We start from the raw sequence: 25065 nt of genomic DNA, 5'->3' as shown, positions 1-25065 counted from the left end.
CCAGTTACGGTCACGGACGTTTATAATCAACTATTTCGTAGATATTGCAACATTTTAATAAGTTCTGTGATAATATCATATTAAATAAAACTATTTTATATACAATTTTGTTAGACATATAAATTATTCCAAATTTTCATTAACTTCACGGTCTATCCGCATATAGCTGTGTGGGCAGAGAGACACTGACTCTCCGTGTTACGCGCTTCATCTAATTCTTAATTCGATTATTTCTTTTATCCAAATTATACACTATAATAGCCTTAAATATATCACATAGGTTATTAAATATCTTTTAATTTATATATATGTATATGTATGTATGTGTACATGGAAAGATTACAATGTTTGAAAACAAAAACAACACCGAATTTCTCTACAATTTCACATTTACTCAGTATATGTTACAATTTCTATCTATTTAGACTTCTTCTCGCGAATTGAGGACCTTGTAAAAGCTGTGGCTGAGAAGAATAGCATAAATATTGATACCTGGAAGATATAAAACGAACCTATTATATCTATAATCCACAATAATCTATAATTTATACATCTACCTCCACTCTATTATCTATTAGGTATTAAACACTAAAATTCTGTTTGTGTTTCAACATTTCGTTAATTGTTTCATATATCACACAATTCTCATTTATCATTCTTTAGTTATTTTATTAATTTTCTGATTTTTGCTTTAAATTTGAAGGATCCAGTATAAAATAGTTACAGAGAAAAAATAAGAAGATATTTATCGAACATTTGCTTTCTCTTTGGGGAATAAGCTATTTTCATGTCTTTGCTCTGGTAACAAGGCAAACTCCCCCACTCCAGCACTGTCTTGAAAATTAGGCAGAGAGTGGGGGACGGAGTGTCTTAACGCGAGGCTCCCTCTGCCTATCCTGCAGTGGATACAACGTGAAACATTTTTCTAAATATACGAGTATGTATGGAACATTTACTACCTATATAAATCACTTCCATGCAGACCGCCCCGGTGCCGTAGTGCGGTGCGTTCAAGAAGAACGTGAACATCGATAGGATGAGGAACACTACCCACATGATGAAGTACGCTCTTATGATCCCAGCACGCTCCTGAAATTAAAATAAAATTTAGTTTAACAGGGGGAAATTACTTAAATTGGGTGGCCAATCTTGGCGCAAGGGCACGAGTGTGTGACTGTAAACGGGTTTTGGGTGCCAATCTCGCTCGAAGAAATTTAATATTTTCATTTTCTTCGCTCTGGTGTCGAGACAAAGCGCGGCGTTAAGTTCCGCCACTCAACAAGCAACGCCACCAGATTCTTAACACTAGACTCTCTCTGCTTGCTACTCTATTCTGGGATTACTAGGTGTAGATACCGTACTTACCGTCACAACTCCGTAGACAAAGAAGATGTCAAACAAGAACTTGACTAAGAACATCAGTACTAAGATGATGGACATGACGTACAGGCCGGTCAGCGCGGCCTCAGCGTTCAGGTCGCGCACTTCGTGAGCTTCGTACTTGATGGGCTCTATAGTACTAGCTAGTACTATCATTACAACGAATAGCAGGAATGAGAGGGTCTGAAAGAGTTAATTATGTAGAATTTAGTATATATTTTATACATTTTATAAATCTAGATATGTTCGAAATAGAACATGATCAAAAATATTTATTACATTTTACCAACCGGCCCAAAGGGTAACGGGTAGAGTTCACAAGGTCTAAATATAATATATTCTAAGTTTGCCACTATAAAAATTACAGTAACTATAAAACCATACTAATAGCTTATTACACCTACCTTCCGAGCCGGTAATAGCGACAAGTTTATTCGATGACACATAAGATTATTTGAATAAATAATATTTTGAATTTGACTTGAATGTAGTTATATATAATATATATTACTCACTGCATTTAAGCAACCCATCACGATGTTGCCAGTTTTCAAATCCAAGACGAAGCAACAAGTATCTAGCTGTGGCAGCCCCATGTTTAATTAAGTCTGAAAGAGAAATAGCAATTGTTCACTTTATTTCTACTGAGTATGACGTTGAATGTTGGCATAGCAGGGTAGGCAGAGGACACCTAGTATTATATCCCTCTATTTTATTAAAATAATAAAATAATTTAAAATTATTATATTCAACACACAATAAAATCTCGAAAATTGGGCAGACACAAAGGAAATCTGGACAGAAGAATATGGTGGGAGGAAATTCTTTACATTTTTAATTAGTTATATACCTATTTAAAAATATCAAGTATAGATTAGACACAATAAAAAATGTTTTTTGTGATTTTTTTTAGCTTCAGTTGTATATGCGGTAGGCACGGAGAGTTTAGTATTAAAGCCCCCCGTTTCCCAATTTTCTCCAATTTTTCGAAGCAATGCGTGTTGATTACGCCGCGCTTTGTATTGTTTTCCAGTTCAATCTCCGTTTCTGGCACGAAAAAATATTTTATACACTTCCACTTATGACTGGTAATAAGACAAACTTAAAAGTTCCGCCATTACCTAGCATCGAAAATTCATCGTTGCAAGGAGAAAGGAGAATCTTAACACTTGGTTCCCTCTGCCTACACTGCTAGTGATATATGCGGGATGCGGGAGACTATTTTATTTACTACACTTACATAACTGTTTTAGTGCTTAAAATACATATATTTATACTCACAGGAGGTTGTTCCTTAAATGTCACAAGGAGCGAAGCCTGAAGCTAAAATAGCCGTTGAGGAACGGAGGCAGCAACCTACGCTTTTGATGCCAAAGAATAGATACTAAATATAGAAATGCTACTTGTATTAAGTTATTTTTACAAGTGGGATCATACGTGTTCCATGATTTTTGGATATTGAAAACTATCAGCTACATTTGATTCGAAAGATTGTGTGTCACGTGGTGGAACTGAACGCCGAGCTTTGTCTTCTTAACAAAGTTAAAAAATAATAACAATTCATTCTCCCGGGCTTGAATGGAACCCAAAACCCTCGCGCTTACGACGTTGCGCTGTGCCACTGCCTCAGTAATGTATGAATAAACTGCTGAATAACAAACTTAAGTATGAAAAGCTTTTAATAATGAGCTTTTATAACATATTTTTTTGGATAATATGTTCCGTAATCAATATCAATAATAAATGTAATACATCATAATGTATGTATACCACATTATCTTAATTGATGATGATTTTCGTCTGGTGAAAAGAAACTTTAAAGTTGTAATTTTTATAACATTATATTTATTGAGCATAAACTTCTTAAATTTACCATTTTGAGATTGTCTAACTATTCGTTCTGTTCTATTACTAATCTTTGGTCCACTCCGGCGTCGGCAAGTCTACTATTTTAATCAATGAATCTCTGAAAATGTTCTCAATCCTTAGTACTAAAAACTTACAAAAGAGGGCGTTCGTAGCTTAATATATATACAACATATTTTATTTTGATCTTTATTATATTAAACTAAAAATAAAATCTTTCCTATATTATAAAGCTGAAGAGTACGTATTGTTAAACACGCTAATCTCAAAATCGGATTACTACTTTAACAATTATAATGGAACAAAAGAGCGGACATACATACATACATACGCGCTGAAACATAACCCTCCTTATTGATTTCGCCGCAGTCGGGTAAAATCTTAAATATTTTATAAGACTTACAAACTTTATGAGCAGGTAATAGAATGTTAGATTGTAGACAGAACAATGTCTAAATGCTTACATGTATTGGGTAACTAGAGATCTTAATTTTTTAAATGGTTAACTGTTGCTACTTTTTGAATTAGCAGCTTCACGCTTTTTTCCTCAATAAAAGCTAAGATGAGAGAACCTTATGTTCATATTAATACACTCCGACCCCCCCTTTCTGCTTTCCGAGACATTGAGTTTCGAATAGCGCAACTCCCCACCGATCCTGAGTGAGAATCGAACCCACAGGCGTCCTGTTTACAATCTAAGCCTAATTTTGTGAGAAAGGTATCACCGAAGATTGTTGACTTGTTCTTATTTTGAAAATATTTTTATCCTGCACCTTTTCTTTATTTTTACTGTAATCACTATAGGACTTACCCAAAATTATTATTAAAGAACTAAAAATATATATGTTTAAATAAAATCTGCCAATTTCTAATTATCAATAAACAAAAAAAACTAAAGTACGCCATATTTACCATATGTTAGTCATTTGATACTATTTATTACTTACAGAATTTAATTGATAACAATATTATAGTGTCCACTGCTTTACAGGAAAAACTGACTGTCTCGCCACGTCCTGTTAAAAGAGCGATGAATGTGCAAAAGAACATCTGGATTAAACTTAAAATCGAAATAAATATCAGTTATAATATAGTATTCATTGCAAGTGCGCGTTTCCAACGAAATTTGTGTAAAACACTTAAAACAAAAAAATAAAAATTTGCTATTTCATTTGATTATTTTTCAAAAGTACTCAGAAAATGTCTAATAATACAGTGGAAATAGACTTCGCGGGTCACGAGTTAGGCAGCCCCGTATTCGAAGAAGTGGCAGTAACGCTGTGGCTGGTGGGCATCTTCTCCTCCACAATGTGCCTGATGCTGCAGAGCCTTCTCTTCATCTGCATACCACAATCGAGGAAATTCGACGAAGTCATAGTCAGCGAGATGACAATCGCCAGAATTATTAATACGATTCTTGAATTCTACATAATATATTATTCAGCGAATGAAAATTATATAGTGCGTGTCAGTGTTTACTTAATATACATGCACTCGGACCTGGTCATGCTGTGCTTCATGTTCATCTTCACTAAGCACCTGTACAATAAGATCGTGGTCGTGTTCCCCGTGGTCACCTACAATCTGTCTGTCACATCTTTAATAACTTGGCTCACTCCTCTTCCCATATCGTTTTTGGGACCGATTCTATTAGAAATTAAAAGTGAATATTATTCAATATTCTTAAATGTCTACACCCATGTAAAGTTTTTTATCTGTATTTTAAATGCGTTGGTCTTCGTCGAGATAATTCGTGTGGCGTTCAGAAGGAACACCTTTTTGAAGACGGCCATTATAACCTTTGTCCTCGTCACCGTGACCAGCCTGCAGGTGCTCGTGACTGATCTCATTAATTACTACTACGAATATATCCGCAGTCGCTGCCTTCTGCTAGTGTTTTGTGTGATAAATTCCTTTCAAGTTCTCCTTTTGACTGGAATATTTAAAATATTAGTTAAGAAGAAAAGTAATGATTCTGTGCTACGTAGAATCTCAATTAAATTGAACTATCTTAAGCCATCTTTTGTGTAAATTAGCTTAATGCATTACGTTTAAAACGGTATGATAATTTGTAAAACAAAAGAAAAAAAGGAAAGAAGAGAAAAAGAAAAATTCCACGACTTGAAAAAAGAAAGACAAGTAAAATGAATCACTTTGACGTGTTGCATGTAGGCAAGGGCAAACGCTAATATGAAACCGCATGCAGCACCTCAAAATATTAAAATTGTTTTTTTATTTAATTAAATTTTAATACTAGCCTATACTAAAATTTAACTACAGGCCTCAATTTCCTTTTTTACACTTTTTACTCTTTTGCGCTTTACGCTTTTCCACTCGAAAAGTGTAACTTTGACTTAGTCGGGTAATAAATAAGAAATGTGGGTGTACATATTTAAAATAAATATTTAATTAACATTATTAATACGATAAGTCATTTAGTTACATAATTTATGTTAATCTCAATAATAATAAACAAATTTTTGGACAACACAATTGTAATTTAAATTTGTACGAATATATTTAAGCTGAATTAAAATTAGAGTCCAACATCCTAACGTAGTGACTCCTGATGACGAGGAGAAAATAGGCATTAAATACTGAAACAAAAAAAATGTATAAATTTTTCTTTTATTTACCATCCTATACATACTACCAAATAATTTTCTACTGTAGTCTCTTACATAGAAGGGTAGCAGACAGGGAAACTTAGTACTAGGACACTCTTTTCCCACGAACCTACCCCAAATGGGAGTCGAACCCACACCTGTCGCTTTTACAGTCGAAGTCAGACGCTATATCGGTATTCACTACGCCAGAAGTACTTACGGATTTTGACAATTCCTCCAATAATATTGGCCGCGTCAGATGCCGTCGTCGATACTCCCACAATAAATAATATTATGTCAATTATTAAGAAAACCAAGCCGTAGATAAGGTAAGCCTTCACGTGGCCAGGTTTTTCCTAAAAATAAAACAAAAGTAAGGACTTTTATGTTGATCCAACCCTCAAACAAGGTGTGCAAAGCCACCTCAAATAGGTCAAGAGTGAGTCGATGCATACCGACGGTCCACTTGATAAACTCACATTATCATTATCATTATTATTATCAGCTTCACGCTGTCTCCCGCACACAGCAGGGTAGGCAGAGGGAACCTAGTGTTAAGACACATCGGTTCCCACTATCCGTCGAATTGTGGAGGCATTGCGTGTTGAGTGGCGGAACTCAACGCCGCGCTTCGCCTCGACACCACACCGCAGAAATGAAAATATAAATTTAAATAAATATTCCTCGAATCCACAACCAATGGATGGCCTCATAAACTCACTTATAGTCAGTTGTCACTTTCTTATTGAAATTCAAGCTTAGCTGGATCAGTTACTAAGTTATGCCTCTCTTTTAAGGCTATTATTTTTTAGGATTAAACTAACTACCTGTAGGAAGGTCAACCGGAGGTACCCTATTAATTTTGATTCTCTTTATAGTGTCGAAGTATGCCATTTTTACCATATAAACGGCCATATCCTATCCTATCCTATCCTATATCTTATAAAACAAAGTCGCTTTTCGTGTCTGTCTGTTGTTTCTAACTCTTCTTCTTCTAAACCACCCAACGGATTTTGATGCGGTCTTCACCATTAAGTCGAGTGTTTTTCGTAGAAGGTTTATATATAGTTTATTATTTGTACATTCTTATGTAAATTAGCATAAATACGATAAATGTGTATAAAGCCCTACCGGTTGAGACACTTTCACGCATGCGCTGCTCTAATGGTAAGTACTACATGATAAAAATGTACTGGAGTATTGTGCCTCTTAATAAGATCTACAAAAAAGTCCGCGAGAGCATATTCGTATCTTTTAAGAATAACGTGTAGTGATAATTTTTCTGTCTGAAAATAATAATTTCAATATATTTTTTATTGTGAGGGATATTTTTCCATAATGGTATTAATCCTTATCCTTGAAAATACTTTATTAATTTTCTACGTTAAACGAAGATAAAAATTTGTTTTTTACAATATTTCGAAATTGCGAATAGTTTTACAGAAGAACGCATTTAATTGTTGACACATCCCGCCGTTGACACATCAGCTGTATGTTACTTAAATTTCACTTATCCCTTACTCTCAGCATATAAATAAGTACATTAGTTACGTTGGCCATTTAATGTAGACCAAAACTGTCTTTTACTGTTTTTCATTTTAATAAGAACTTTAGAAGTTGTTACAATATCAAAAAAATGCTTGCTGCGAAACGGCTCGCTACTCGCCATGCGTCCGCCGTGCCCGCTTGCCTTACACGCATCGGTGGTTCAGTGGTAGAATGCTCGCCTGCCACGCGGGCGGCCCGGTTTCGATTCCCGGCCCATGCATTCTATTTAATTTTCCTCACAGGCAGCCACGTCGTGCTTGATTTTCATCAGGGACAGAATAACCCCTTCAGCATTAACCACAAGCTCGAAAAAAAAACCCGACTGCCTCTATAGCAACGAAGATTTAGTTAGATGCGTTTGCACGTATTGGATAATTGGAGTTGAATGTATTATTTAAGCGCGATATATTTGGTTTCACATTTTTTGTAGTAGTTATTAGTAGGTAGGTTTTTGTTTATAATTTCTTCCGTTTAAAAATAGTCATTTAACTATCTAAAAATAGTCATTTAAATATATTTTAATAAGTACTTGAAAAGATTAGTAGGACAGATTTAAAATTACGGTACCTACTAATAAATTCTTGCTGTATAAAACAATTGGGAAATCCTTATTGAAACTACGAAAATGCGGGTGGCATTAGGGTTTAATTATTTTCACATTATCTTAAGTGCTTTGCAAACATACATTATATGAATAATCAAGTATTAAAAGCGGGCGAAGTCGCTAGAGGGTCGCTAGTATATATATATATATTTTAAATAAATGTAGAAAAACGATCTAAGGGAAAAAGTTGGCATTAAAACCACCAGTTGGTGTTAATTCAAGTGAAATATCAGGTAAAAGGGCTCTGGCTAAGCTAAACTTGAATTTCAGAAAAAGCTCGAGACCTCCAATTTTTGTACGGAACACTCGTCGGGCGATCCCGACTCGCACTTGTTTTTATTTATGTTACTAAATCATACCTACGGTACGGTACACTATTGATACAATTTAAAAAAAATACACAAAATTAATAAACCAAAATCCAAATCAAAATAATTGAAATATTATAAAAATGTCAGGAGCTAAGTATAATAAAATATTTAATAACCACAATTTATTGTTCCTCTTTTACATATACACACACTTCTAACACTGTTTCTATATAACACTTTACACTTATACACGTTTTAAAACGCATAGTTCCAACAATGACACTGATTTTAAATACTTGAACACTGTCACAATTTTACACCTTACGACAGGCAGAATAACGACGTACTGACTCAATCCTTTAAAAACGTCACTTTTTATAGCCGTTCCCTTCCTCTTTTATAAATAATTATGTGGTATTATTATTTTATTTTCTGTAAAATACCCTCACACTGACAATTGTCTTACAGTTCGGTCGTCCTGCACCGAAACACGACCTCGTGTTTCCAAAAAAACAAAACAAAAAGAGAATAACTATGGTTCATAACTCTTACATAATTGACTGTAACAATGTCTCTTACAAAAATGATTTACAGCTTTCACAAACAATATTTAAAGGCAATCTGCCATGTTAAACTAGGGCCAATTTTTACCCACGTAACCTGGGTCAATCTGCCCACCTGAATCTAGAGCAATCTGCTAACCTTAACCTGCGGCAATCTGCCCACTTTAAGTTGCGGCAATCTGCCCATATTAAACTGCGACAATCTGCCCGTTTTAAGCTGCGGCAATCTGCCCATTTTAAGCTGCAGCAATCTGCCCAATTTAAACTGCGGCAATCTGCCCATTTAAGCTGTGGCAATCTGCCCATTTTAAGCTGCGGCAATCTGCCCATTTTAAACTGCGGCAATCTGCCCATTTTAAACTGCGGCAATCTGACCATTTTAAGTTGCATCAATCTGCCCATTTTAATCAGTGGCAATCTGCCCAACTAAACCTGCAAAATCTACTCACCTTAACCTGCGGAAAACTGTCCACCTTTACTTGCGGCCATCAGCCCATTTTAAACTGCGGCAATCAGCCCATTTTAAGCTCTGTTTCATCATTATCTTGGTTACAGTTCGGGGATCTTTTCGGAGAAACTGAAGGTTTTGTCTGTGCAATTATGGACGAAGTTATCAAGACACGGAACTACCAGAGACATATTATGAAAGATGGCACTATCGACATCTGCCGGGCGTGTCATCGACCTGGGGAGTCCCTCAGACATATTGTCTCTGGTTGTTCTCATCTTGCTAATGGCGAGTATTTGCATAGACACAATCAAGTAGCCAAGATAATACACCAGCAACTTGCTCTTCAATATGGCCTTGTAGAATTGGAGGTGCCTTACTACAGGTACAATCCCATGTCTGTTCTTGAAAATAGCTGTGCTTTGCTCTACTGGGATCGGTCTATTATTACTGACAGACAGGTATATTGTTGCCAATAGACCTGATATAGTACTAGTAGACCGAGCGGCGCGCCGCGCAGTGATTGTTGACGTTACTATCCCACATGATGAAAATCTCGTGAAGGCCGAAAAAGAAAAACAATCTAAATATTTGGACCTAGCCCATGAGATTACCGCCATGTGGGATGTCAATGCGACTATCATTGTGCCGATAGTGGTTTCGGTTAACGGTTTAATAGCGAAAAGCCTCGACCAACACCTTAAGAGGCTATCGCTTAGCTGTTGGATCAAGAACCGGATACAGAAGGCAGTAATACTTGAGACGGCACGTATTGTGCGGAGGTTCCTCTCTTTGGAGCCCTAGCCACCGATGGCTTGGACCCTTGTCCCGCCCTCGGAAGAGTGGTTTTTTTATATTTTTAAATGTATCCTTTTTATAATAATTTATATTTAAAAATGTAAAATTGATTCACTAATTTAATAAAAGTATGACACTTTAAATTAAGTAGATTCATTTACTATATAAAAAGTACTTGTATCTAGTACCAGCAACACCGTATTCTATTTCCTATTGTATAACTTTTATTCTAAAACCTCTAAACAGTCTTATACTCAATTCAATTATAACTAATAATTAATGACACCTTGATTTGTAAATAATACTCTGACAAATATATTTACTTTCTATATTGTACAAATTTAAAATAGCTCATTCGATAAAAAGCTCGAAAATATACAAATAAACAATTTGTTTAGCCATGAGAGTCCAACAGAACATGACGCTACTCGCCTTACTATTCTTATATTCAAACCACTACTGGAACATACGATTATCCTCTCCACCTGCTCATTAAATCGTGGAGTAGAGATAACGGTAACAATAGGCTTAACACGTAATTCGTGTTTTTAAATGTCTGTCTTATAAGTCAACTATCTAGTCAGTCTAACTGAAGTAGTAAATATAAAATATAACATTTTATATTGTAATTACATAATTAGCATCTGTTCCTCTAACTGGTTGTATTATTTCATAGTTTAGGAAAATATGTCAATGATTCACAACAATTAACTATTTTTATTACTAATCTTTTGAGGTTTTGCATCAGGTGCCTCGTGATAAACACAATATAAACATAACCGTACGTATTTTTTTGCACTTTGTTGAATTTACTTGAAACATAAATGACTACATCAGTGTTCTGTTTATCATTTAAAACTGGATTAAGACTTAAAACATCTGCGTGGCTCATTTTACTACCCATACTATTCAATGTGCCAATTACATTATGGAATCTGGCGCTAGCAGCGAGAAACTCGAGGAATTAACACGTTTTTCAAAAGTAGACCACAATGTTTCACCAAATTAACCTTTAGACCAGTGAATAAAATCTAAAGCGCTGTAACGCAGAAACTACCGCACTATTATCAATTAGTTTAATTTGCTAGATCACCACCTAATTCTCTTGAATTAAAAGCAAAACAATTTCAATATGTATTCCTTTAATGAAATATCTACATTAACACTTATTATTTTTTTATTCATTTTCTATTTCTAAGTTACTTTAAGTTTGGGGTCTGCTTATTTAAATTACTATTATTACTTTTATAATTATTGAAACACATAACTATCTTTTAACTATATTTTAATAGCTTATTTCTTTTTGTCTTCAACAAGTTATTTTAGAATAAGTTTACCATTTTTATCGTTAAATTCATTTAATTCTTATAAAACAAAATATTCTTTACACGTCTATAAGTTTATTACATCTACCATTGCTACACACTAACCATTGTTAAACCGCTGTTTGATGCTTTGACTTTATAAGACTTTTTTTTTGTTCAATTCTACTAAATGATAATACTGCGGGTATTATAATTTTATTGAGCTATTATTTTAAAAGTATCGTAAGTCTTAAACATTATAAATGTTTGTTCCGTAACAGCATAATCTAAGTAAATATTCATTAGACACTAAGCACTTCCGTTATTGCCAAAATGCCATCAATAATAATTTAAATATCATAACTGTCTACGGGTGTAACTGTCGAGTTACCAAAACCTATTGAAAGCTCCGTTTCATCCTTATTTCACTTAATATACTACCGACCTTTTATTTCACTTAAAGTTCTTCCTAGTTTAATTAATTATATTACTTTAATTTATTATATTACGTTAATTGTATTACTTTTTCTTTCGATTACATTTTCACTTAGTTCATTTATGCGATTCACTTTTCTACAGACTTTAACTAAGTAAACTATAAGATGACATTTAGTACACTGTTAGATTTGTTAAAGTTTGTTTTGTTAAAGTCTCCTTTACTTTAATTATAGCGACTACTTTGACTTTTGAATCTTAATATCTTATTAAAATTTTGTTACCATATTGTGCCGCTTCTGCACTTCTACTTGACGATTAATATTACTGTTACTATAAATAAAATGCTCGTACCTTCATAACGATGCTTACTTCAAGGAAGACGATTTTCATTGTCTTCTTTAGAAGAGCCATCTGCACGGCTGTCACGCTAGCAGCAAACATACTGTTCACGCTTTGGCTTATAAACATGGTCGCTGTTGCTTTGTTGAACACTACTACGGGCACGCCTGCTACCACGCACCTACGCCTGCTGAGACATCCCTGTTCCTCACGTTCACGTCTTCTGCGATTTCGACCTTACCTTCTGCTACTTGGACGGCGACCATAACTATGCTTTTGACTACAACTTCGGTTATTCCGGTTGCTGTGATCGCTTCCGCTTATTATCTCCGCGTCTATTCTGTCTACGATCACCGTCGCAGACGTACCGTGTTGGTCGTCGTGCGCCGGTTGGTCTGCTTTGGGCGTAGTAACAACACCAGTTATCTTTAGGTGTTGGATCCCACTTCTGACATTTATAAAAATGTCAGGAGCTAAGTATAATAAAATACTTAATAACCACAATTTATTGTTCCTCTTTTACATATACACACTTCTAACACTGTTTCTATATAACACTTTACACTTATACACGTTTTAAAACGCATAGTTCCAACAATGACACTGATTTTAAATACTTGAACACTGTCACAATTTTACACCTTACGACAGGCAGAATAACGACGTACTGACTCAATCCTTTAAAAACGTCACTTATAGCCGTTGCCTTCCTCTTTTATAAATAATTATGTGGTATTATTATTTTATTTTCTGTAAAATACCCTCACACTGACAATTGTCTTACAATATATACCTACTTTTATTAATCTTGTTACTACTTACCTTATGCAAGCCAATAAGTAAAGCAATGGTGAACGCCAAGAACACCACCACAAGTATCAGGAGCACCGCGCTGACGCCGATGATGACTCCGCCGTCGCCGCCGTCGTCGACGTCCGATATCACGATGACAGCGATCAGTGACAGGATTGCCATTATTATGTTTGCGATCTGAAATTGTTGTTAAATTATATACTTTATAGCTTGAGATAGTTGTAGGTTCGATTCCTATTCGAGGGAATCAAGTATATCCTCGCTTTGGTCACAAGATAAAGGGCGGCTCTAGGTTCATACATTCAACACGCAATGTCTCCAAAATGGAGTGAAGGGGGACAGATCTCTCTGTATACCCCGATATAATATTTTAATTTGAATTTTTTAAGTTCAAAACTAAAGAATCTTCCATAATTTTAATTTAACAAACAGTACATTTATTATTTACGTGGAGAACGGAGTGTCTTAACACTAGGTTCCCTTTGCCTACCCTGATGTGTGCGGGATACAGCGTGAAGTTGATTATTTAAGTATAAAAATTGTTAAATCTTACGAGATTCAGGTATCCGATGACCAAGCTGCCCGTTCTCAGCGGTATGCAGAAGCAACAGGAGTCCAACACTAGCATGTTTAATGATTGTCTGTAAAAAAAGATGTTCTATAAATCTCGAGGCCACTGCAATGTAGTAGGAGATTCAGTTGTTGTCTGTTTGTATGTTCTTGTGTCAAGACTATTTTTCTCAAGAATCTTTAAATTTAACAAAAAGAATAACAAAACCAAAAGAACAAAATATATTGAAATAAATTTTAAAACATTTAAAAATATTTTGTAGTTCTACAGGGTGGAAGAGGCAGCGCTTCTTTTACTGAAACTGCATATAGGGTAAAATATTTCAAACCCAGAATTAAAAATAATAATCAAGGTACCTCAACGGTTTGGACGTAGGATTTTTTTTTCATTTCACGATTTTTATCCATACCTGTATTTCGTGTCACGCACACATACGTATGCGATGTTGCCGCTTTGACAGGTAAGTGTGTGTATGCCTATATTATACTTTACAAATGGCGTTTTATTTTAAAACGATAATTTTATTATTTATTTTGTTTGAAAAAGAAACTTTTTCATTTTTGAGAATTTTTTTTTTTCCGAATTATATTAGGCTTTTATACAGTAGTTAAAACTGTGGTTTCATTTAAAATGGCGCTGACAATTCCACCCTGTATAAGTGTAACTAATAATTATGATATAGTCACAACACTCCGTATTACCGAATAGTAGTCATATTCATTAGAATAGTTATTCACCCAACAACCCGTGAAATATGATATTTAATACTTACTTACTAATAAAATACATAAGTAATTAAAAGGCGATCTTAAATAAATTATAAACATCGTTAAAAATAAATTACTTAGTTCCTTTGTCTCAGTTTGTTAACAAATAGTTTACTTTGGGTGGGTAATGTACCTATACCTTGTTACGCATAAAAACTAGTAAATGAAAGTCAAATAATTATGTTTTTTGCACTTCATATAATTTACCACCGATTCACTAAAGCTACCGTTTCCGACCTTAGTCTCCTCAGGAGAACCGGTGGAAAAAAAAAAGTCAGTGAGACTTTTTTCAGATCAATTATTTATTTACCGATTAACACTTTATCGAGAATGACATCATTGATATGGATTAGAGTGAATGTTTTACTCCCAAGGCGACTTTGGTAATTCAAACAACTTTAATTTAAACCTTCAACACACAAACGTATTTTTAGAACATTCTCGGACGTTTTCTGGGATCCCATATAAGCCAAAAAAGAATTACGGACGAAGCCATGAGTTCCAGGCGCCATGAGCATGACGAGAGCGATAGAGACAAACGAAATACGAAATTAATTAATTCTGATTGCGTAATTAATTGGATCAATGAAAATTTTGATAGAAGAAAACACAAACAATTATGCACATAGCAGGGTAGGCAGAGGAATCCTTTCGCAGGCTTAAAATGATATAGTCCACGAAGACATTATTTTATTAAAATTAATTCTAAATTTAATAACTCTATTAAGGTAAGGCAATGTAAAATATAAAGAAGTGAATGCCATCGAAATCAGAATAAGTCACAGTGAGACATCACTCCGTTTTGTCGGTCTAATTTAAAATTAAATTATCTTTCGCCATTAAAAAATTAAGGTAATGAAAATTCTATAAAAAAATCTATTAAAAAATAAATTATACCTGTTCTAATTTTGTCAAAAGTAACAAATTTTCGAAGCCACTCGCCACCAGCTAGCCTAAACCACTACTGCACCCAATAGAAGTTATCATTAATATTATTAAGTGTCGATAGCTATGTATCGTGTACGTAGAACTACGCCTGTCTCTCTGATATGGCCTGAGGTGAAGTACCTGATGACTTACCCCATTAAGGATCGTTTAGGTAACAAGAATTTGTCCTAAAGTTTAACAATAATATGTGTAATATTTTTTTAATTAATAAATGTTAATATATGCTAACTAAAAAAATTATAATCTTGAGTTTGAACTATCGTCAGTAGGTATTTTTTGTCAATAAAGGCTTCCTCTAAAGAGTTCCTTGTATTAATGTCTCTTGCTAAACGGGTCCATACCGGATCAACTATTTTCTTTTGTCATCTTCCTAGATGACCCGCCCGCTTGTGTTGATTAACTTTTACTAAGATGCTATATTAATATCTCTTAGAGATTCGATGGGCTGCTAGGGTTCCACATCTCGACAGCAGAGCCAAGAAAAATATTTCGCTTCCTCGAGTGGGGATCGAACCCACAACCACGACCACGACTGGCCTCAAATATTCATATTATTATTTAATATTATTAAATTACACAATTATATGTATATTAATGAAAAGGTACTTCCCGATATTCCAATAACATGAGCAATTAATGCTTTCGCTGTTTTCAGTTTCAAGTAGGTACTTTGAGCTGAAAGATAAGATTCTATGGAAATTCATAAATCTACTATGAATGAGTCATAAATATACTATATCCTTAATAAATACAAAAGTACTTTGCTCTGATCGACAAGCTGCTGCGTTAACTCCCGGAACTCTACTGCATGACAGCATGACTTAATTATAGAGTAGCGACAGGCGGGGTTTCTTCTTCTTTGTCGTTTCACTCTTGACAGAGCGGTCGTGGTCGTCCTTTTTAAAGGTTGGTGGTGCGCCACACAGTCCGACGCCATTCTACGCGGTTGACTGTCTGCCTGGTGCATTCGTAGAGAGAGTCATTGAGGGCAGCCTTCACTTGGTCTGTCCATCGCATGGCGGGGTTTATCCTATCCTATATCTTATAAAACAAAGTCGCTTTTCGTGTCTGTCTGTTGTTTCTAACTCTTCTTCTTCTAAACCACCCAACGGATTTTGACGCGGTTTTCACCATTAGGTCGAGTATTTTTCGTAGAAGGTTTATATATAGTTTATTATTTGTACATTCTTATGTAAATTAACATAAATACGACAAATGTGTATAAAGTCCTACCCGTTGAGACACTTTCGCGCATGCGCTGCTCTAATGGTAAGTACTACATGAAAATAATGTACTGGAGTGCGTCTTAATAAGATCTACAAAAAAGTCCGCGAGAGCATATTCGTATCTTTTAAGAATAACGTGTAGTGATCATATTTCTGTCTAAAAATAATAATTTCAATATATTTTTTATTGTGAGCGATATTTTTCCATAATGGTATTAATCCTTATCCTTTAAAATACTTTATTCAATTTCTACGTTAAACGAAGATAAAATTTTCTTTTTACACTATTTCGAAATTGCGAATAGTTTTACAGAAAAACGCATTTAATTGTTGACACACCCCGCCGTTGACACATCAGCTGTATGTTACTCAAGTTTCACTTATCCCTTACTCTCAGCATATAAATAAGTACATTAGTTACGTTGGCCATTTAATGTAGACCAAAACTGTCTTTTACTGTTTTTCATTTTGATAAGTACTTTAGAAGTTGTTACAATATCAAAAAATCCTTGCTGCGAAACGGCTCGCCACTCGCCATGTGTCCGCCACGCCCGCCTGCCTTACACGCATCGGTGGTTCAGTGGTAGAATGCTCGCCGGCCACGCGGCGGCCCGGGTTCGATTCCCGGCCGATGCATTCTATTTAATTTTCCTCACGCCACGTAGTGCTAGCTTTTCATCAGGGACAGAATACCCTCTTCAGCATTAACCACAAGCCTCAAAAAAAAAACCCGCCTGACTCTATAGCAACGAAGATTTAGATGCGTTTGCACGTATTGGATAATTGGAGTTGAATGTATTATTTCAGCGCGATATATTTGGTTTCATATTTTTTTTTGTACAAACATACATTATATGAATAATCCAGTAGTAAAAGCGGGCGAAGCCGCAAGAGGGTCGCTAGTCTATACATATAATAAAACTGTTTGACTATAATTATATGACAAAATATATTATTGGAGGCAGTTACAAATGTACCAAAACTCTACACAATTAATTTATTTATATTTATCTGTTTGTCTGTGTGTCTGGTCTTTTAAATAACGTTGAGACCGTGGTGGCGCGAGGTGGTGGGCACAAGGGTGTGTCTGTAGTGCGACGGTTGTTTAATGGCGGAACTCAACGCCGTTATTTGCTTCGTTACCAAAGCAAGAAAATGAAAATAACAAATATATCACTTACTAGAGATGGAATCAAACCCACAACCTGATGTGTTGACAGTCGCACGCTTGTACTCCTGCATCACGACTGGCCTGTGTTAATTAATATCAAATGTTTAAATAAGTAATTTTGCAAATTTTTTTTGGCAGGCGTTATAATAAAAGTCTTTCAGAAATAAATGACCGTGTTTTTAAGTTGTTACACGAATATTAAACCTAAATAAACCATTTTAAATCATTTATCAGTCTGTATTTCTATTAAACTGGCATGATCTCCAAAACAGCGGAACCGATTTTTATGCAATGCCTATTCACTGACAAATTAGAGAGTCGTGGAGCAACATCGGGAGCATTTTTAAAAGCTAAATCAAGAAATAAATCATTTAGTAAATCTCATAAGATGCGATTTGTTAATTGTATTGGTATTAGTAATTATTATTTAATTCCTTTCATTTTATTCCTTTAATATCCACATGCCTCCAGAATACAGCGGAAAGTGAGGAACAGAAGTGTCTTAAAGGGTTCCCTTTCGGATCTTTCCAGATTCCCTCTCCTTACCCTTCTATATGTGGGATATACTGCAGTCGGGTTATTCTTGTAATATAATTTTTAATATAAACTTAAACTTAATAATTAACTTTGCCTGAATTCCTTCAAGGTAGAGGTTAAACATTTTTTAATAAAAAAGTGATGTACTTATATTAGCAGCTCTTGACAATACACAAACTACTATTCCACAACTAGGAAAGAAAAGTACTATTATAAAAAAACATATTCAAGACCGAAATTGGAACCCAGATCTTGGATAATTTTCACAAATTTAAAGGTTTTCTTAAAAGCCATTGCTCACTAGTCCCTATCAAAAACTTTATATAATAATATATTACTACAAAATACACATCTTGCTATTCGGAAGCAATCAAAACGTTTTATTTTAATGACTCTGAGCAAGGACAGGCGGTAGGAAGCGCTAGTGAGTACGAGTAGTGCGCGGCCGACTGTACACCGCAGACGACCTGTGCTGTGCCTTAATTTACGTGTAAATAAAGAACAAAACAAAACATAAATAACAAGAAATAATAATTAGAAAAATATATTAAAAATAAATATTCTTATTTATAAAGCCCTGGTGGACAAATCGTGAAATAAAATAAATAATAATAGATTAATAAAAAAATGTGTAAACACGTTTTAATTTTAGTTTTTTAAAAAATGTACGAACCATAGTGATGTGTGTTTAATCATTAAAGTATCATAGTTCTAAGTGGAAGCTGATTATTTATAGTGCGAGATCAAAATAGAACTGAATGACTGACTGATTTTCTTTGAAAGTAAGGAAATTTTGCTTTTACTGTATATAAATAAATCTTATATTAATGTAAAATAATAGTGTTGTTCTAATATTAAATTGCTTATAGTGAAATAAATTTGTTATATTTCGTAAAAGAGAACGAATGTATACATAGTAACGTCCCAGCTGTTAATATGAGTCATCGTGCAAATAGTAATTTTATTTTCTATTATGAACATTATATAAAAAAGTATTATTTCTAAAATAAAAACAATGTAATATGGTATTTGAAATAAACATAAAGTGAGAAGAATAAAGTTGTTTTTACAAATGCAAGTATGATTGTTATCTGTAAATCAAAATTACGTTGTTAGTGCTTCCGTCCAAACTCTACCTACCATGTTAAAAAATACAATTAGTAACAAATATTATTTATTTAAATATTGAAGACGCCGTGGCGTAGTGGCATAAGCGTGTGACTATACACGATAGTTATAGATTCGATTCCCACTTAAGGGAGTGAACTATTTCAATATTTTCATATCCTTGCTCTAGTAACAAGGTAAATCGCACCATTGAGTTCCTCCACTGTACACACAATACCTCAAGAATTTAGCAAAAAGTGGGAAATGAAAGTGTCTTGATGGAAGCAGAGTGTCTTGACGCTGGTTCCCAGGTTCCTTCTGCATACGCTGCTACATGCGAGATACAGCAAGCAGTGAGAAAATGACAACAATTTATTACTTCGATTGATAATCGAACCAACAGTCGTCGGTCGCGCTTACCGTCAGTGACCTCAATTTTATTTAAAAAAACAAACATTATATATAACATCATATCCACTAACATCTATCCGAAGCCAAGGACGTAAGAGCGCAATTAATGTTAACAATATCGTAAATAGGCGCCGTAAATAGCAATAAAGGCAGCAGATTATATAGCACAAGGACGAATCTCACATTTGGAAACCAACAAAGATATTCAAGGATACAACTAGAAATTTATGACGTTATCGTTCAGTAGTAGTGAGGCCAGTCGTGGCGCAGCGACACAAAATGTGACTGTAAACACAACAAGTTGTAGGTTCGTTCCCCACTTGAGGAAATGAAGTATTTATTTAAATGTATATTTTCATTTCTTCTCCCTGGTCATCTGGTGTGTTGGTCGAGGCAAAGCGCGGCGTTGAGTTTCGCCACATGCAATGCCAGAATTCGGCGGAAAGTGGGGACCGGAGTGTTTTAACACTAGTTTTCCACTGTCTACCCTGATGTGTGCGGGGAACAGCGTGAAGTTGACTTAATTTTTAATACAGTAGTTTTCGACGTGTGACACTGCAAGCGGTGTTAAAAACAGCTTCATCCTTTTTCCCGTATAGCAGGGTAAAGAGAGACAACATTATCAATAGGATAAACCACTACGTTCCTTACGCACATCTAAATGTTAGAGACGTTGCGTGTTAAGTGGCGGAACTCAACGCCAACGTTTTCTCTACCCGAGCGGAGAAATTAAATTATTTAAATATGCTGACTAATGACTGGGAATAGAGATATTTTTATTTTCTCACTCTGGTGCTACTCAATACGCAATATCTCGAAAATTGGGCGGAAAGTAGAGAACGGAGTGTCTTATTACTGCTACAGTAATACACATAAATGAATATATATTAATCAACACAAACAAGAGTGTAAGTGTTGTGTGAAGGCGCCTCTATGGCGACTGAAATAACCGCGGCCTGCTCCGAATGCCGTCACATCCACTTGTTCTATATTTGCCCACTTTAATATACTCGTACTTATAATAATGACGACATCGCAGCGTTGAAATGTATTTCATTGACTGCGATAGTCCGCCCAGTAGCCTAGTATAGTGCGCCCAGGTCGGCCCAGGAAATTACTTACTTTAACATATTACGCAAGTAGCACGCCCCTGAAGAAAAATGACGAACTTTGATGGCCACTCGTGAAGGGTTGGCGATCGCCGGGGTACCCTGCGTACGCTTATCAGGGGGAGAGGGTTGGTCACGACTGAGTGCTTCTTTTATATACGTGGGAATGGTAGTGATGGGTATGGGATGATGGGATGCCGCTCGCATGTATAAATATCGCTAACAATATTGTATTCGTTGAAATGTTTGATTATCTTCTTTTCAGAAACACGATGGCGTTGCCAATGCTTAGGCGGTGTTGCGGCTGCTTATCATTAGAAAAAGGCTGCCTTATGCTGTGTGTGCTGTCAACAGTGAGTTACATTACATTCTAAAATATACAACTGTGTTGTATTATTTTTATGTATAGAAGTTATAGGACAGGATTCCCAAAAAGTAATATTTTTACATAAAGACTAAGTGCCAAATGCAAAAGTAAATGTCTATCAAAATCTTATGTGCCACAATTATTCGAATTTGAAACTATTGAAATTACTATTTTTTTACCACTCTCCACTTCAAATCTGTCTTTTTAGTGATTGTCTAAAACAAGAAGTTATAAGTAAGGAAAATAAAGGACACTACAAAAGTTTAGTCAATCACAATCAAAATATCCAAAATGTTTCAGATCGCGTGTGTAGCAGCTATAATTGGAGGATCCTGGAGTCTTCCCAGGCATAGAGAGAGGGAACAAGAGGACAATCTTATTTCAATGACATTGGTCATGTTTTCCACTCTCTCCGCTATTAGCAATATAGTCGCGCTTGTCGGCATTGGAAGAGTAAGTAGTACATCTAAAGTTTAAAAGAAACAACCCGAGAAACATAACGTACCACGTTTCTTTTTATTAATTCACCATTTTTTATTTTTTTGCTTACGTTGTCTGATCACGGATGTATATTTATAGATATCCGTGTCTATCGAATGATATATAGCAGTAATGGATGCATGTCAATATAGCGTATGTACATATTTTGCTGAACTAATAACAATTACCAAGTTTTTCACAAACTTATAATCTATGATCATAAAGATGATTTAGGTAAATATAACTGTGAGCATAACTTAAATGATTCTTCCATCAAGTGGTAGTAAATAGCCTGTATTGTTCGTGTATTGTACGTCTTAAGCAAAGTAAATTGTTTTTGTCTGTTTCTAGACATTTTAAACATTTTATTCTCTTTTCCTTATTTAAGCCTTATGATGAACTGTCATTTATTAATTACCTTTTGTATTGTTAGCGTATTATTTAAAATATATGTAAAAATACAGCTTTACAAATGCTCAGTCCCGGTAAATTATTTATATCTTTATTCTCTCTATAGACTATCCAATAGGGAAATATTTTTTTAGATACGAACTAGTAGTTCTTGATATTGAAACAAACTTTTTAGCTTTATAATATTAGTATGGATTTTAATTTCTGTACATGAAATGACCTATTGTTACGAGCTTAACAGTTTATATTTACAATATTTCAGCGGAGACCAGGTTGTCTCCAACTATCGCTGCTGTTCAACTCCGTGTTCATCCTGTGCCTGTTCCTGGTGGCCGTGGTCACCTGTCTCTTCAGTCCGGAGCTAAAGCCTTATCTCGATGGAGCTGGGAACGTTGCTCTAATAGTTTTATTTATATTAAGTGGAACTAGTAAGTACTTTAGACGTCTCTCTTTTTAGTATTTTATTTCATTACATATTACTTAAAGAATGATATGAAAAATAGCTTAAAAATTAAAGGGTTATAAATATATTCATGATTGGTATAACACGTCATGCTACTATTAATAAAATTAGCTTCACGCTTTACCCCGCACACAGCAAGGGGAACCTAGAGCTAAACATTCCGTTCCCCATTTTCCGACGAATTTTTTGAGGCATTGCGTTTTGAGAGGCGGAATTCCTCTGCGCCGCTACGACCTTAGTTTATTAATGATTTATATATTTAAAAAAATATGGCCCCGCCTCACATAAAGTTGCCTTGTAATAAATAATCAATGGAATACAAAGTGACATATCTCTGATTCGCTATATCTACCCTGCAATTCTAAAATACATTAAAATAACGTTATATTTTACTGGTTATATTATAAAAATTTTTTGGTGTGAAGATTGTTTTTTCCATTTTACTATTATATTATATTATTTTTATTTCAAAGTCGATATAATGGCATCTACTGAAATTAGCAAAAAATTACAAGTTAATAAAAAAAATATTGCACATTTTCAGTATACTCGATATACTACTTGATGGTGGTGAACAGCTTGTACCGGAAAATGAAGATGAACTACAGTGAAACTGCCTTGCCTATGTAGACCCGTGAGAAGACTGGCACCTTGTGATCTTATACGCTTTGTACTCGTTATTTATTTATTGCCTGAAATTGTATATTTTGTATGTACCATTAAAGTGTACTGGTGGATGAAATTTATCTTTTTTTTTGTAAATTTTTACATAAAAATTTTCGTAGCAGATAATCTGTTATACGCTTATACGTCATATATCACTTTATTCTGCGTATTTTACCAAAAGAAATAATGCGACGACACGGCTATTACGTACTTACCTACTATTATACTATTGAATTTTAGGAGGGTTGAATTATCTCTCAGGTTCATTTTATTATACCAGGATTTGGATTAGGTAATTCCTCAGGGAAGATGTCGCGATTTATATAATGTAAACGAAACTAAACTCGGGTAAAAGAGAAATTAAAAATCAAACAGCTCAATACATTTAATACTTTATTGCCATTACCCACTGCGTTTAACAAAGCGATATACAATACTCACAAACATCAATATCTATATAAAATCAATATAAATCTCACATTGTAAATAATTACGACGACATTTAAAGCGTTTACAATTGATCTTTAGTATTAATGTGTTAGTTGCTGACTGCAAACATTTATAGTAATAGTTGTAGTCTGTCCACATAATGTTTTACGTTACATTTATTTAACGTATATTCTTATTTTCCAGAGAAGAAACTCTGTACGGTCGCTTACTCGTAGTCAGTTTACATTATTACATTTTAACATTTTGACAGTTAAATAAAATTACATTCAAACTATAACAATTTCTATATATTTTTATATAGTTTTCATAATATATATTCTAACCTGTATTATTATATCCGGTTAAATTAAGCTCTTTTTGAGGTAATACACCAAAATTCAAGTATCAATGTTAGAAATATCTAATATTTTTACATTATACTTTAAATATGAGTCTTACTCAAACCAAATACGTATGTCGTAAAGTCATTTCATATTTTCTGGATCTATTAACTATTCTTAATATGAACTAGCTTTGTTTGTACCACTAATTATTGTTTTCAAAATAATTTTTTTTTCGTAGTTTAATTACTTAAAGCAATTTATACAATATATATATATATATATATATATATATATATATATATATATATATATATATATATATATATAAAAGGATGTTATTTCTAATATTAATATTAATTATAATTATATATTTCAATAAATTTCATAAGTGTCTGTTGTTCATAAGTATCATAAGTTTCTTTTTCGAACCTGTTAAGACACAAACTAAAAGGCTCTTTTAATATTTACTAAACCAATTAATAATTAATTATGTGGACAGACCTCAGATATAAAATACAAAATATTTCTAATATAAATTGTCATACATTGTATAACAGGAGTACATTCGTTACAAAGGGACAGAGTACAAAGGTCGAAGATATGTAGCTAGTTAAGAGTTATTTTATTAGTGACTCTTTATTTTATTTATGCTATTTGTTTAACAAATAACTTATATTTCTTATAAAAATTAATGAAATGGGTGTTAAAAGTAAAAAAATAGTTAATTTTCAAAAAGAGTAATACAGCTTAAAAATTCTATTTAAAGATATATGTTTTCTTCTTTAGAAAGATAATTTAATTTTAGATATTTTAGACTTCTATACGGTATGTAGGTAAAGATATAGTTTAAAGAAGCTCTGATGACTTAATAATAATTTTAAATGGCGTATTTTTAATAACTTACTGAAAATAAATGTTTTTTTGAATTATCATATTTGATCATTATTTGAAAATATAATTATAATATAAAACTATTAAAAAATTGCAAATGGTTACTTTCATACATTATGCATAGGTATATGTTTAAAAAATTACACTTT

General features: G+C 34.0%; 3 protein-coding genes across 11 annotated transcripts; 1 reads left to right on the top strand and 2 right to left on the bottom strand.

Moving 5' to 3' along the window:
- Nucleotides 1-366: 366 nt before the first annotated feature.
- LOC146531103 (uncharacterized) lies at nucleotides 367-5486 on the bottom strand. Of its 6 annotated transcripts, none has more exons than XM_085199359.1 (6): nucleotides 4194-5486; nucleotides 2662-2741; nucleotides 1896-1988; nucleotides 1366-1563; nucleotides 960-1089; nucleotides 367-492 (listed from the first exon to the last, which is right to left on the bottom strand). In XM_085199359.1, exons 3-6 carry the CDS (start codon nucleotides 1974-1976, stop codon nucleotides 422-424), a joined length of 480 nt encoding a protein of 159 aa, XP_085055485.1. In that variant the 5' UTR covers nucleotides 1977-1988; nucleotides 2662-2741; nucleotides 4194-5486; the 3' UTR covers nucleotides 367-421. The 6 variants fall into 6 exon arrangements, with proteins under 6 accessions (XP_085055485.1, XP_085055483.1, XP_085055487.1 ...); XM_085199357.1 differs by having other exon boundaries at nucleotides 1896-3346; nucleotides 4194-4262; nucleotides 4747-5486; XM_085199361.1 differs by having other exon boundaries at nucleotides 1896-2741; nucleotides 4194-4262; nucleotides 4747-5486.
- Nucleotides 5487-5635: 149 nt separating this feature from the next.
- On the bottom strand, nucleotides 5636-13195 carry LOC146531102 (uncharacterized). Its single transcript, XM_085199363.1, has 3 exons — nucleotides 13028-13195; nucleotides 6073-6208; nucleotides 5636-5843 (listed from the first exon to the last, which is right to left on the bottom strand). Exons 1-3 carry the CDS (start codon nucleotides 13178-13180, stop codon nucleotides 5767-5769), a joined length of 366 nt encoding a protein of 121 aa, XP_085055489.1. The 5' UTR covers nucleotides 13181-13195; the 3' UTR covers nucleotides 5636-5766.
- A 5473-nt stretch (nucleotides 13196-18668) lies between these two features.
- On the top strand, nucleotides 18669-23328 carry LOC146531101 (uncharacterized). 4 transcript variants are annotated; one of them, XM_085199734.1, is made up of 5 exons: nucleotides 18669-19020; nucleotides 21131-21218; nucleotides 21533-21685; nucleotides 22386-22551; nucleotides 23131-23328. In XM_085199734.1, the coding sequence occupies exons 2-5, from the start codon at nucleotides 21138-21140 to the stop codon at nucleotides 23214-23216; spliced, it is 486 nt and encodes a 161-aa protein (XP_085055860.1). In that variant the 5' UTR covers nucleotides 18669-19020; nucleotides 21131-21137; the 3' UTR covers nucleotides 23217-23328. The 4 variants fall into 4 exon arrangements, with proteins under 4 accessions (XP_085055860.1, XP_085055862.1, XP_085055861.1 ...); XM_085199736.1 differs by lacking the exon at nucleotides 18669-19020 and adding an exon at nucleotides 20800-20993; XM_085199735.1 differs by lacking the exon at nucleotides 18669-19020 and adding an exon at nucleotides 20800-21044.
- The last annotated feature ends 1737 nt before the right edge of the window (nucleotides 23329-25065 follow it).

Source organism: Heliconius melpomene, chromosome 16 (genome assembly GCF_056956725.1).
Source record: "Heliconius melpomene rosina isolate 202511_hmr_F chromosome 16, ASM5695672v1, whole genome shotgun sequence".
In the NCBI taxonomy this organism is placed as follows: domain Eukaryota; kingdom Metazoa; phylum Arthropoda; class Insecta; order Lepidoptera; family Nymphalidae; genus Heliconius; species Heliconius melpomene.
The sequence above is the reverse complement of the archived record's forward strand: the minus strand, read 5'-3'. Positions and strand labels throughout refer to the sequence as shown.

Coding starts and splice junctions, on each gene's coding strand:
- LOC146531103 (XM_085199356.1), bottom strand. CDS start 1,976: ATGGGGCTGCCACAGCTAGATACTTGTTGCTTCGTCTTGGATTTGAAA. Junction 1,564..1,895: donor TGATGGGTTGCTTAAATGCA/GTGAGTAATATA, acceptor TAACTCTTTCAG/ACCCTCTCATTCCTGCTATT. Junction 493..959: donor CATGGAAGTGATTTATATAG/GTAGTAAATGTT, acceptor TATATCTTCCAG/GTATCAATATTTATGCTATT.
- LOC146531102 (XM_085199363.1), bottom strand. CDS start 13,180: ATGGCAATCCTGTCACTGATCGCTGTCATCGTGATATCGGACGTCGAC. Junction 6,209..13,027: donor TACTTATTGGCTTGCATAAG/GTAAGTAGTAAC, acceptor TTTTATTTTTAG/GAAAAACCTGGCCACGTGAA. Junction 5,844..6,072: donor TGGAGGAATTGTCAAAATCC/GTAAGTACTTCT, acceptor TTTTTGTTTCAG/TATTTAATGCCTATTTTCTC.
- LOC146531101 (XM_085199734.1), top strand. CDS start 21,138: ATGGCGTTGCCAATGCTTAGGCGGTGTTGCGGCTGCTTATCATTAGAA. Junction 21,219..21,532: donor TGCTGTGTGTGCTGTCAACA/GTGAGTTACATT, acceptor AAAATGTTTCAG/ATCGCGTGTGTAGCAGCTAT. Junction 22,552..23,130: donor ATTTATATTAAGTGGAACTA/GTAAGTACTTTA, acceptor GCACATTTTCAG/TATACTCGATATACTACTTG.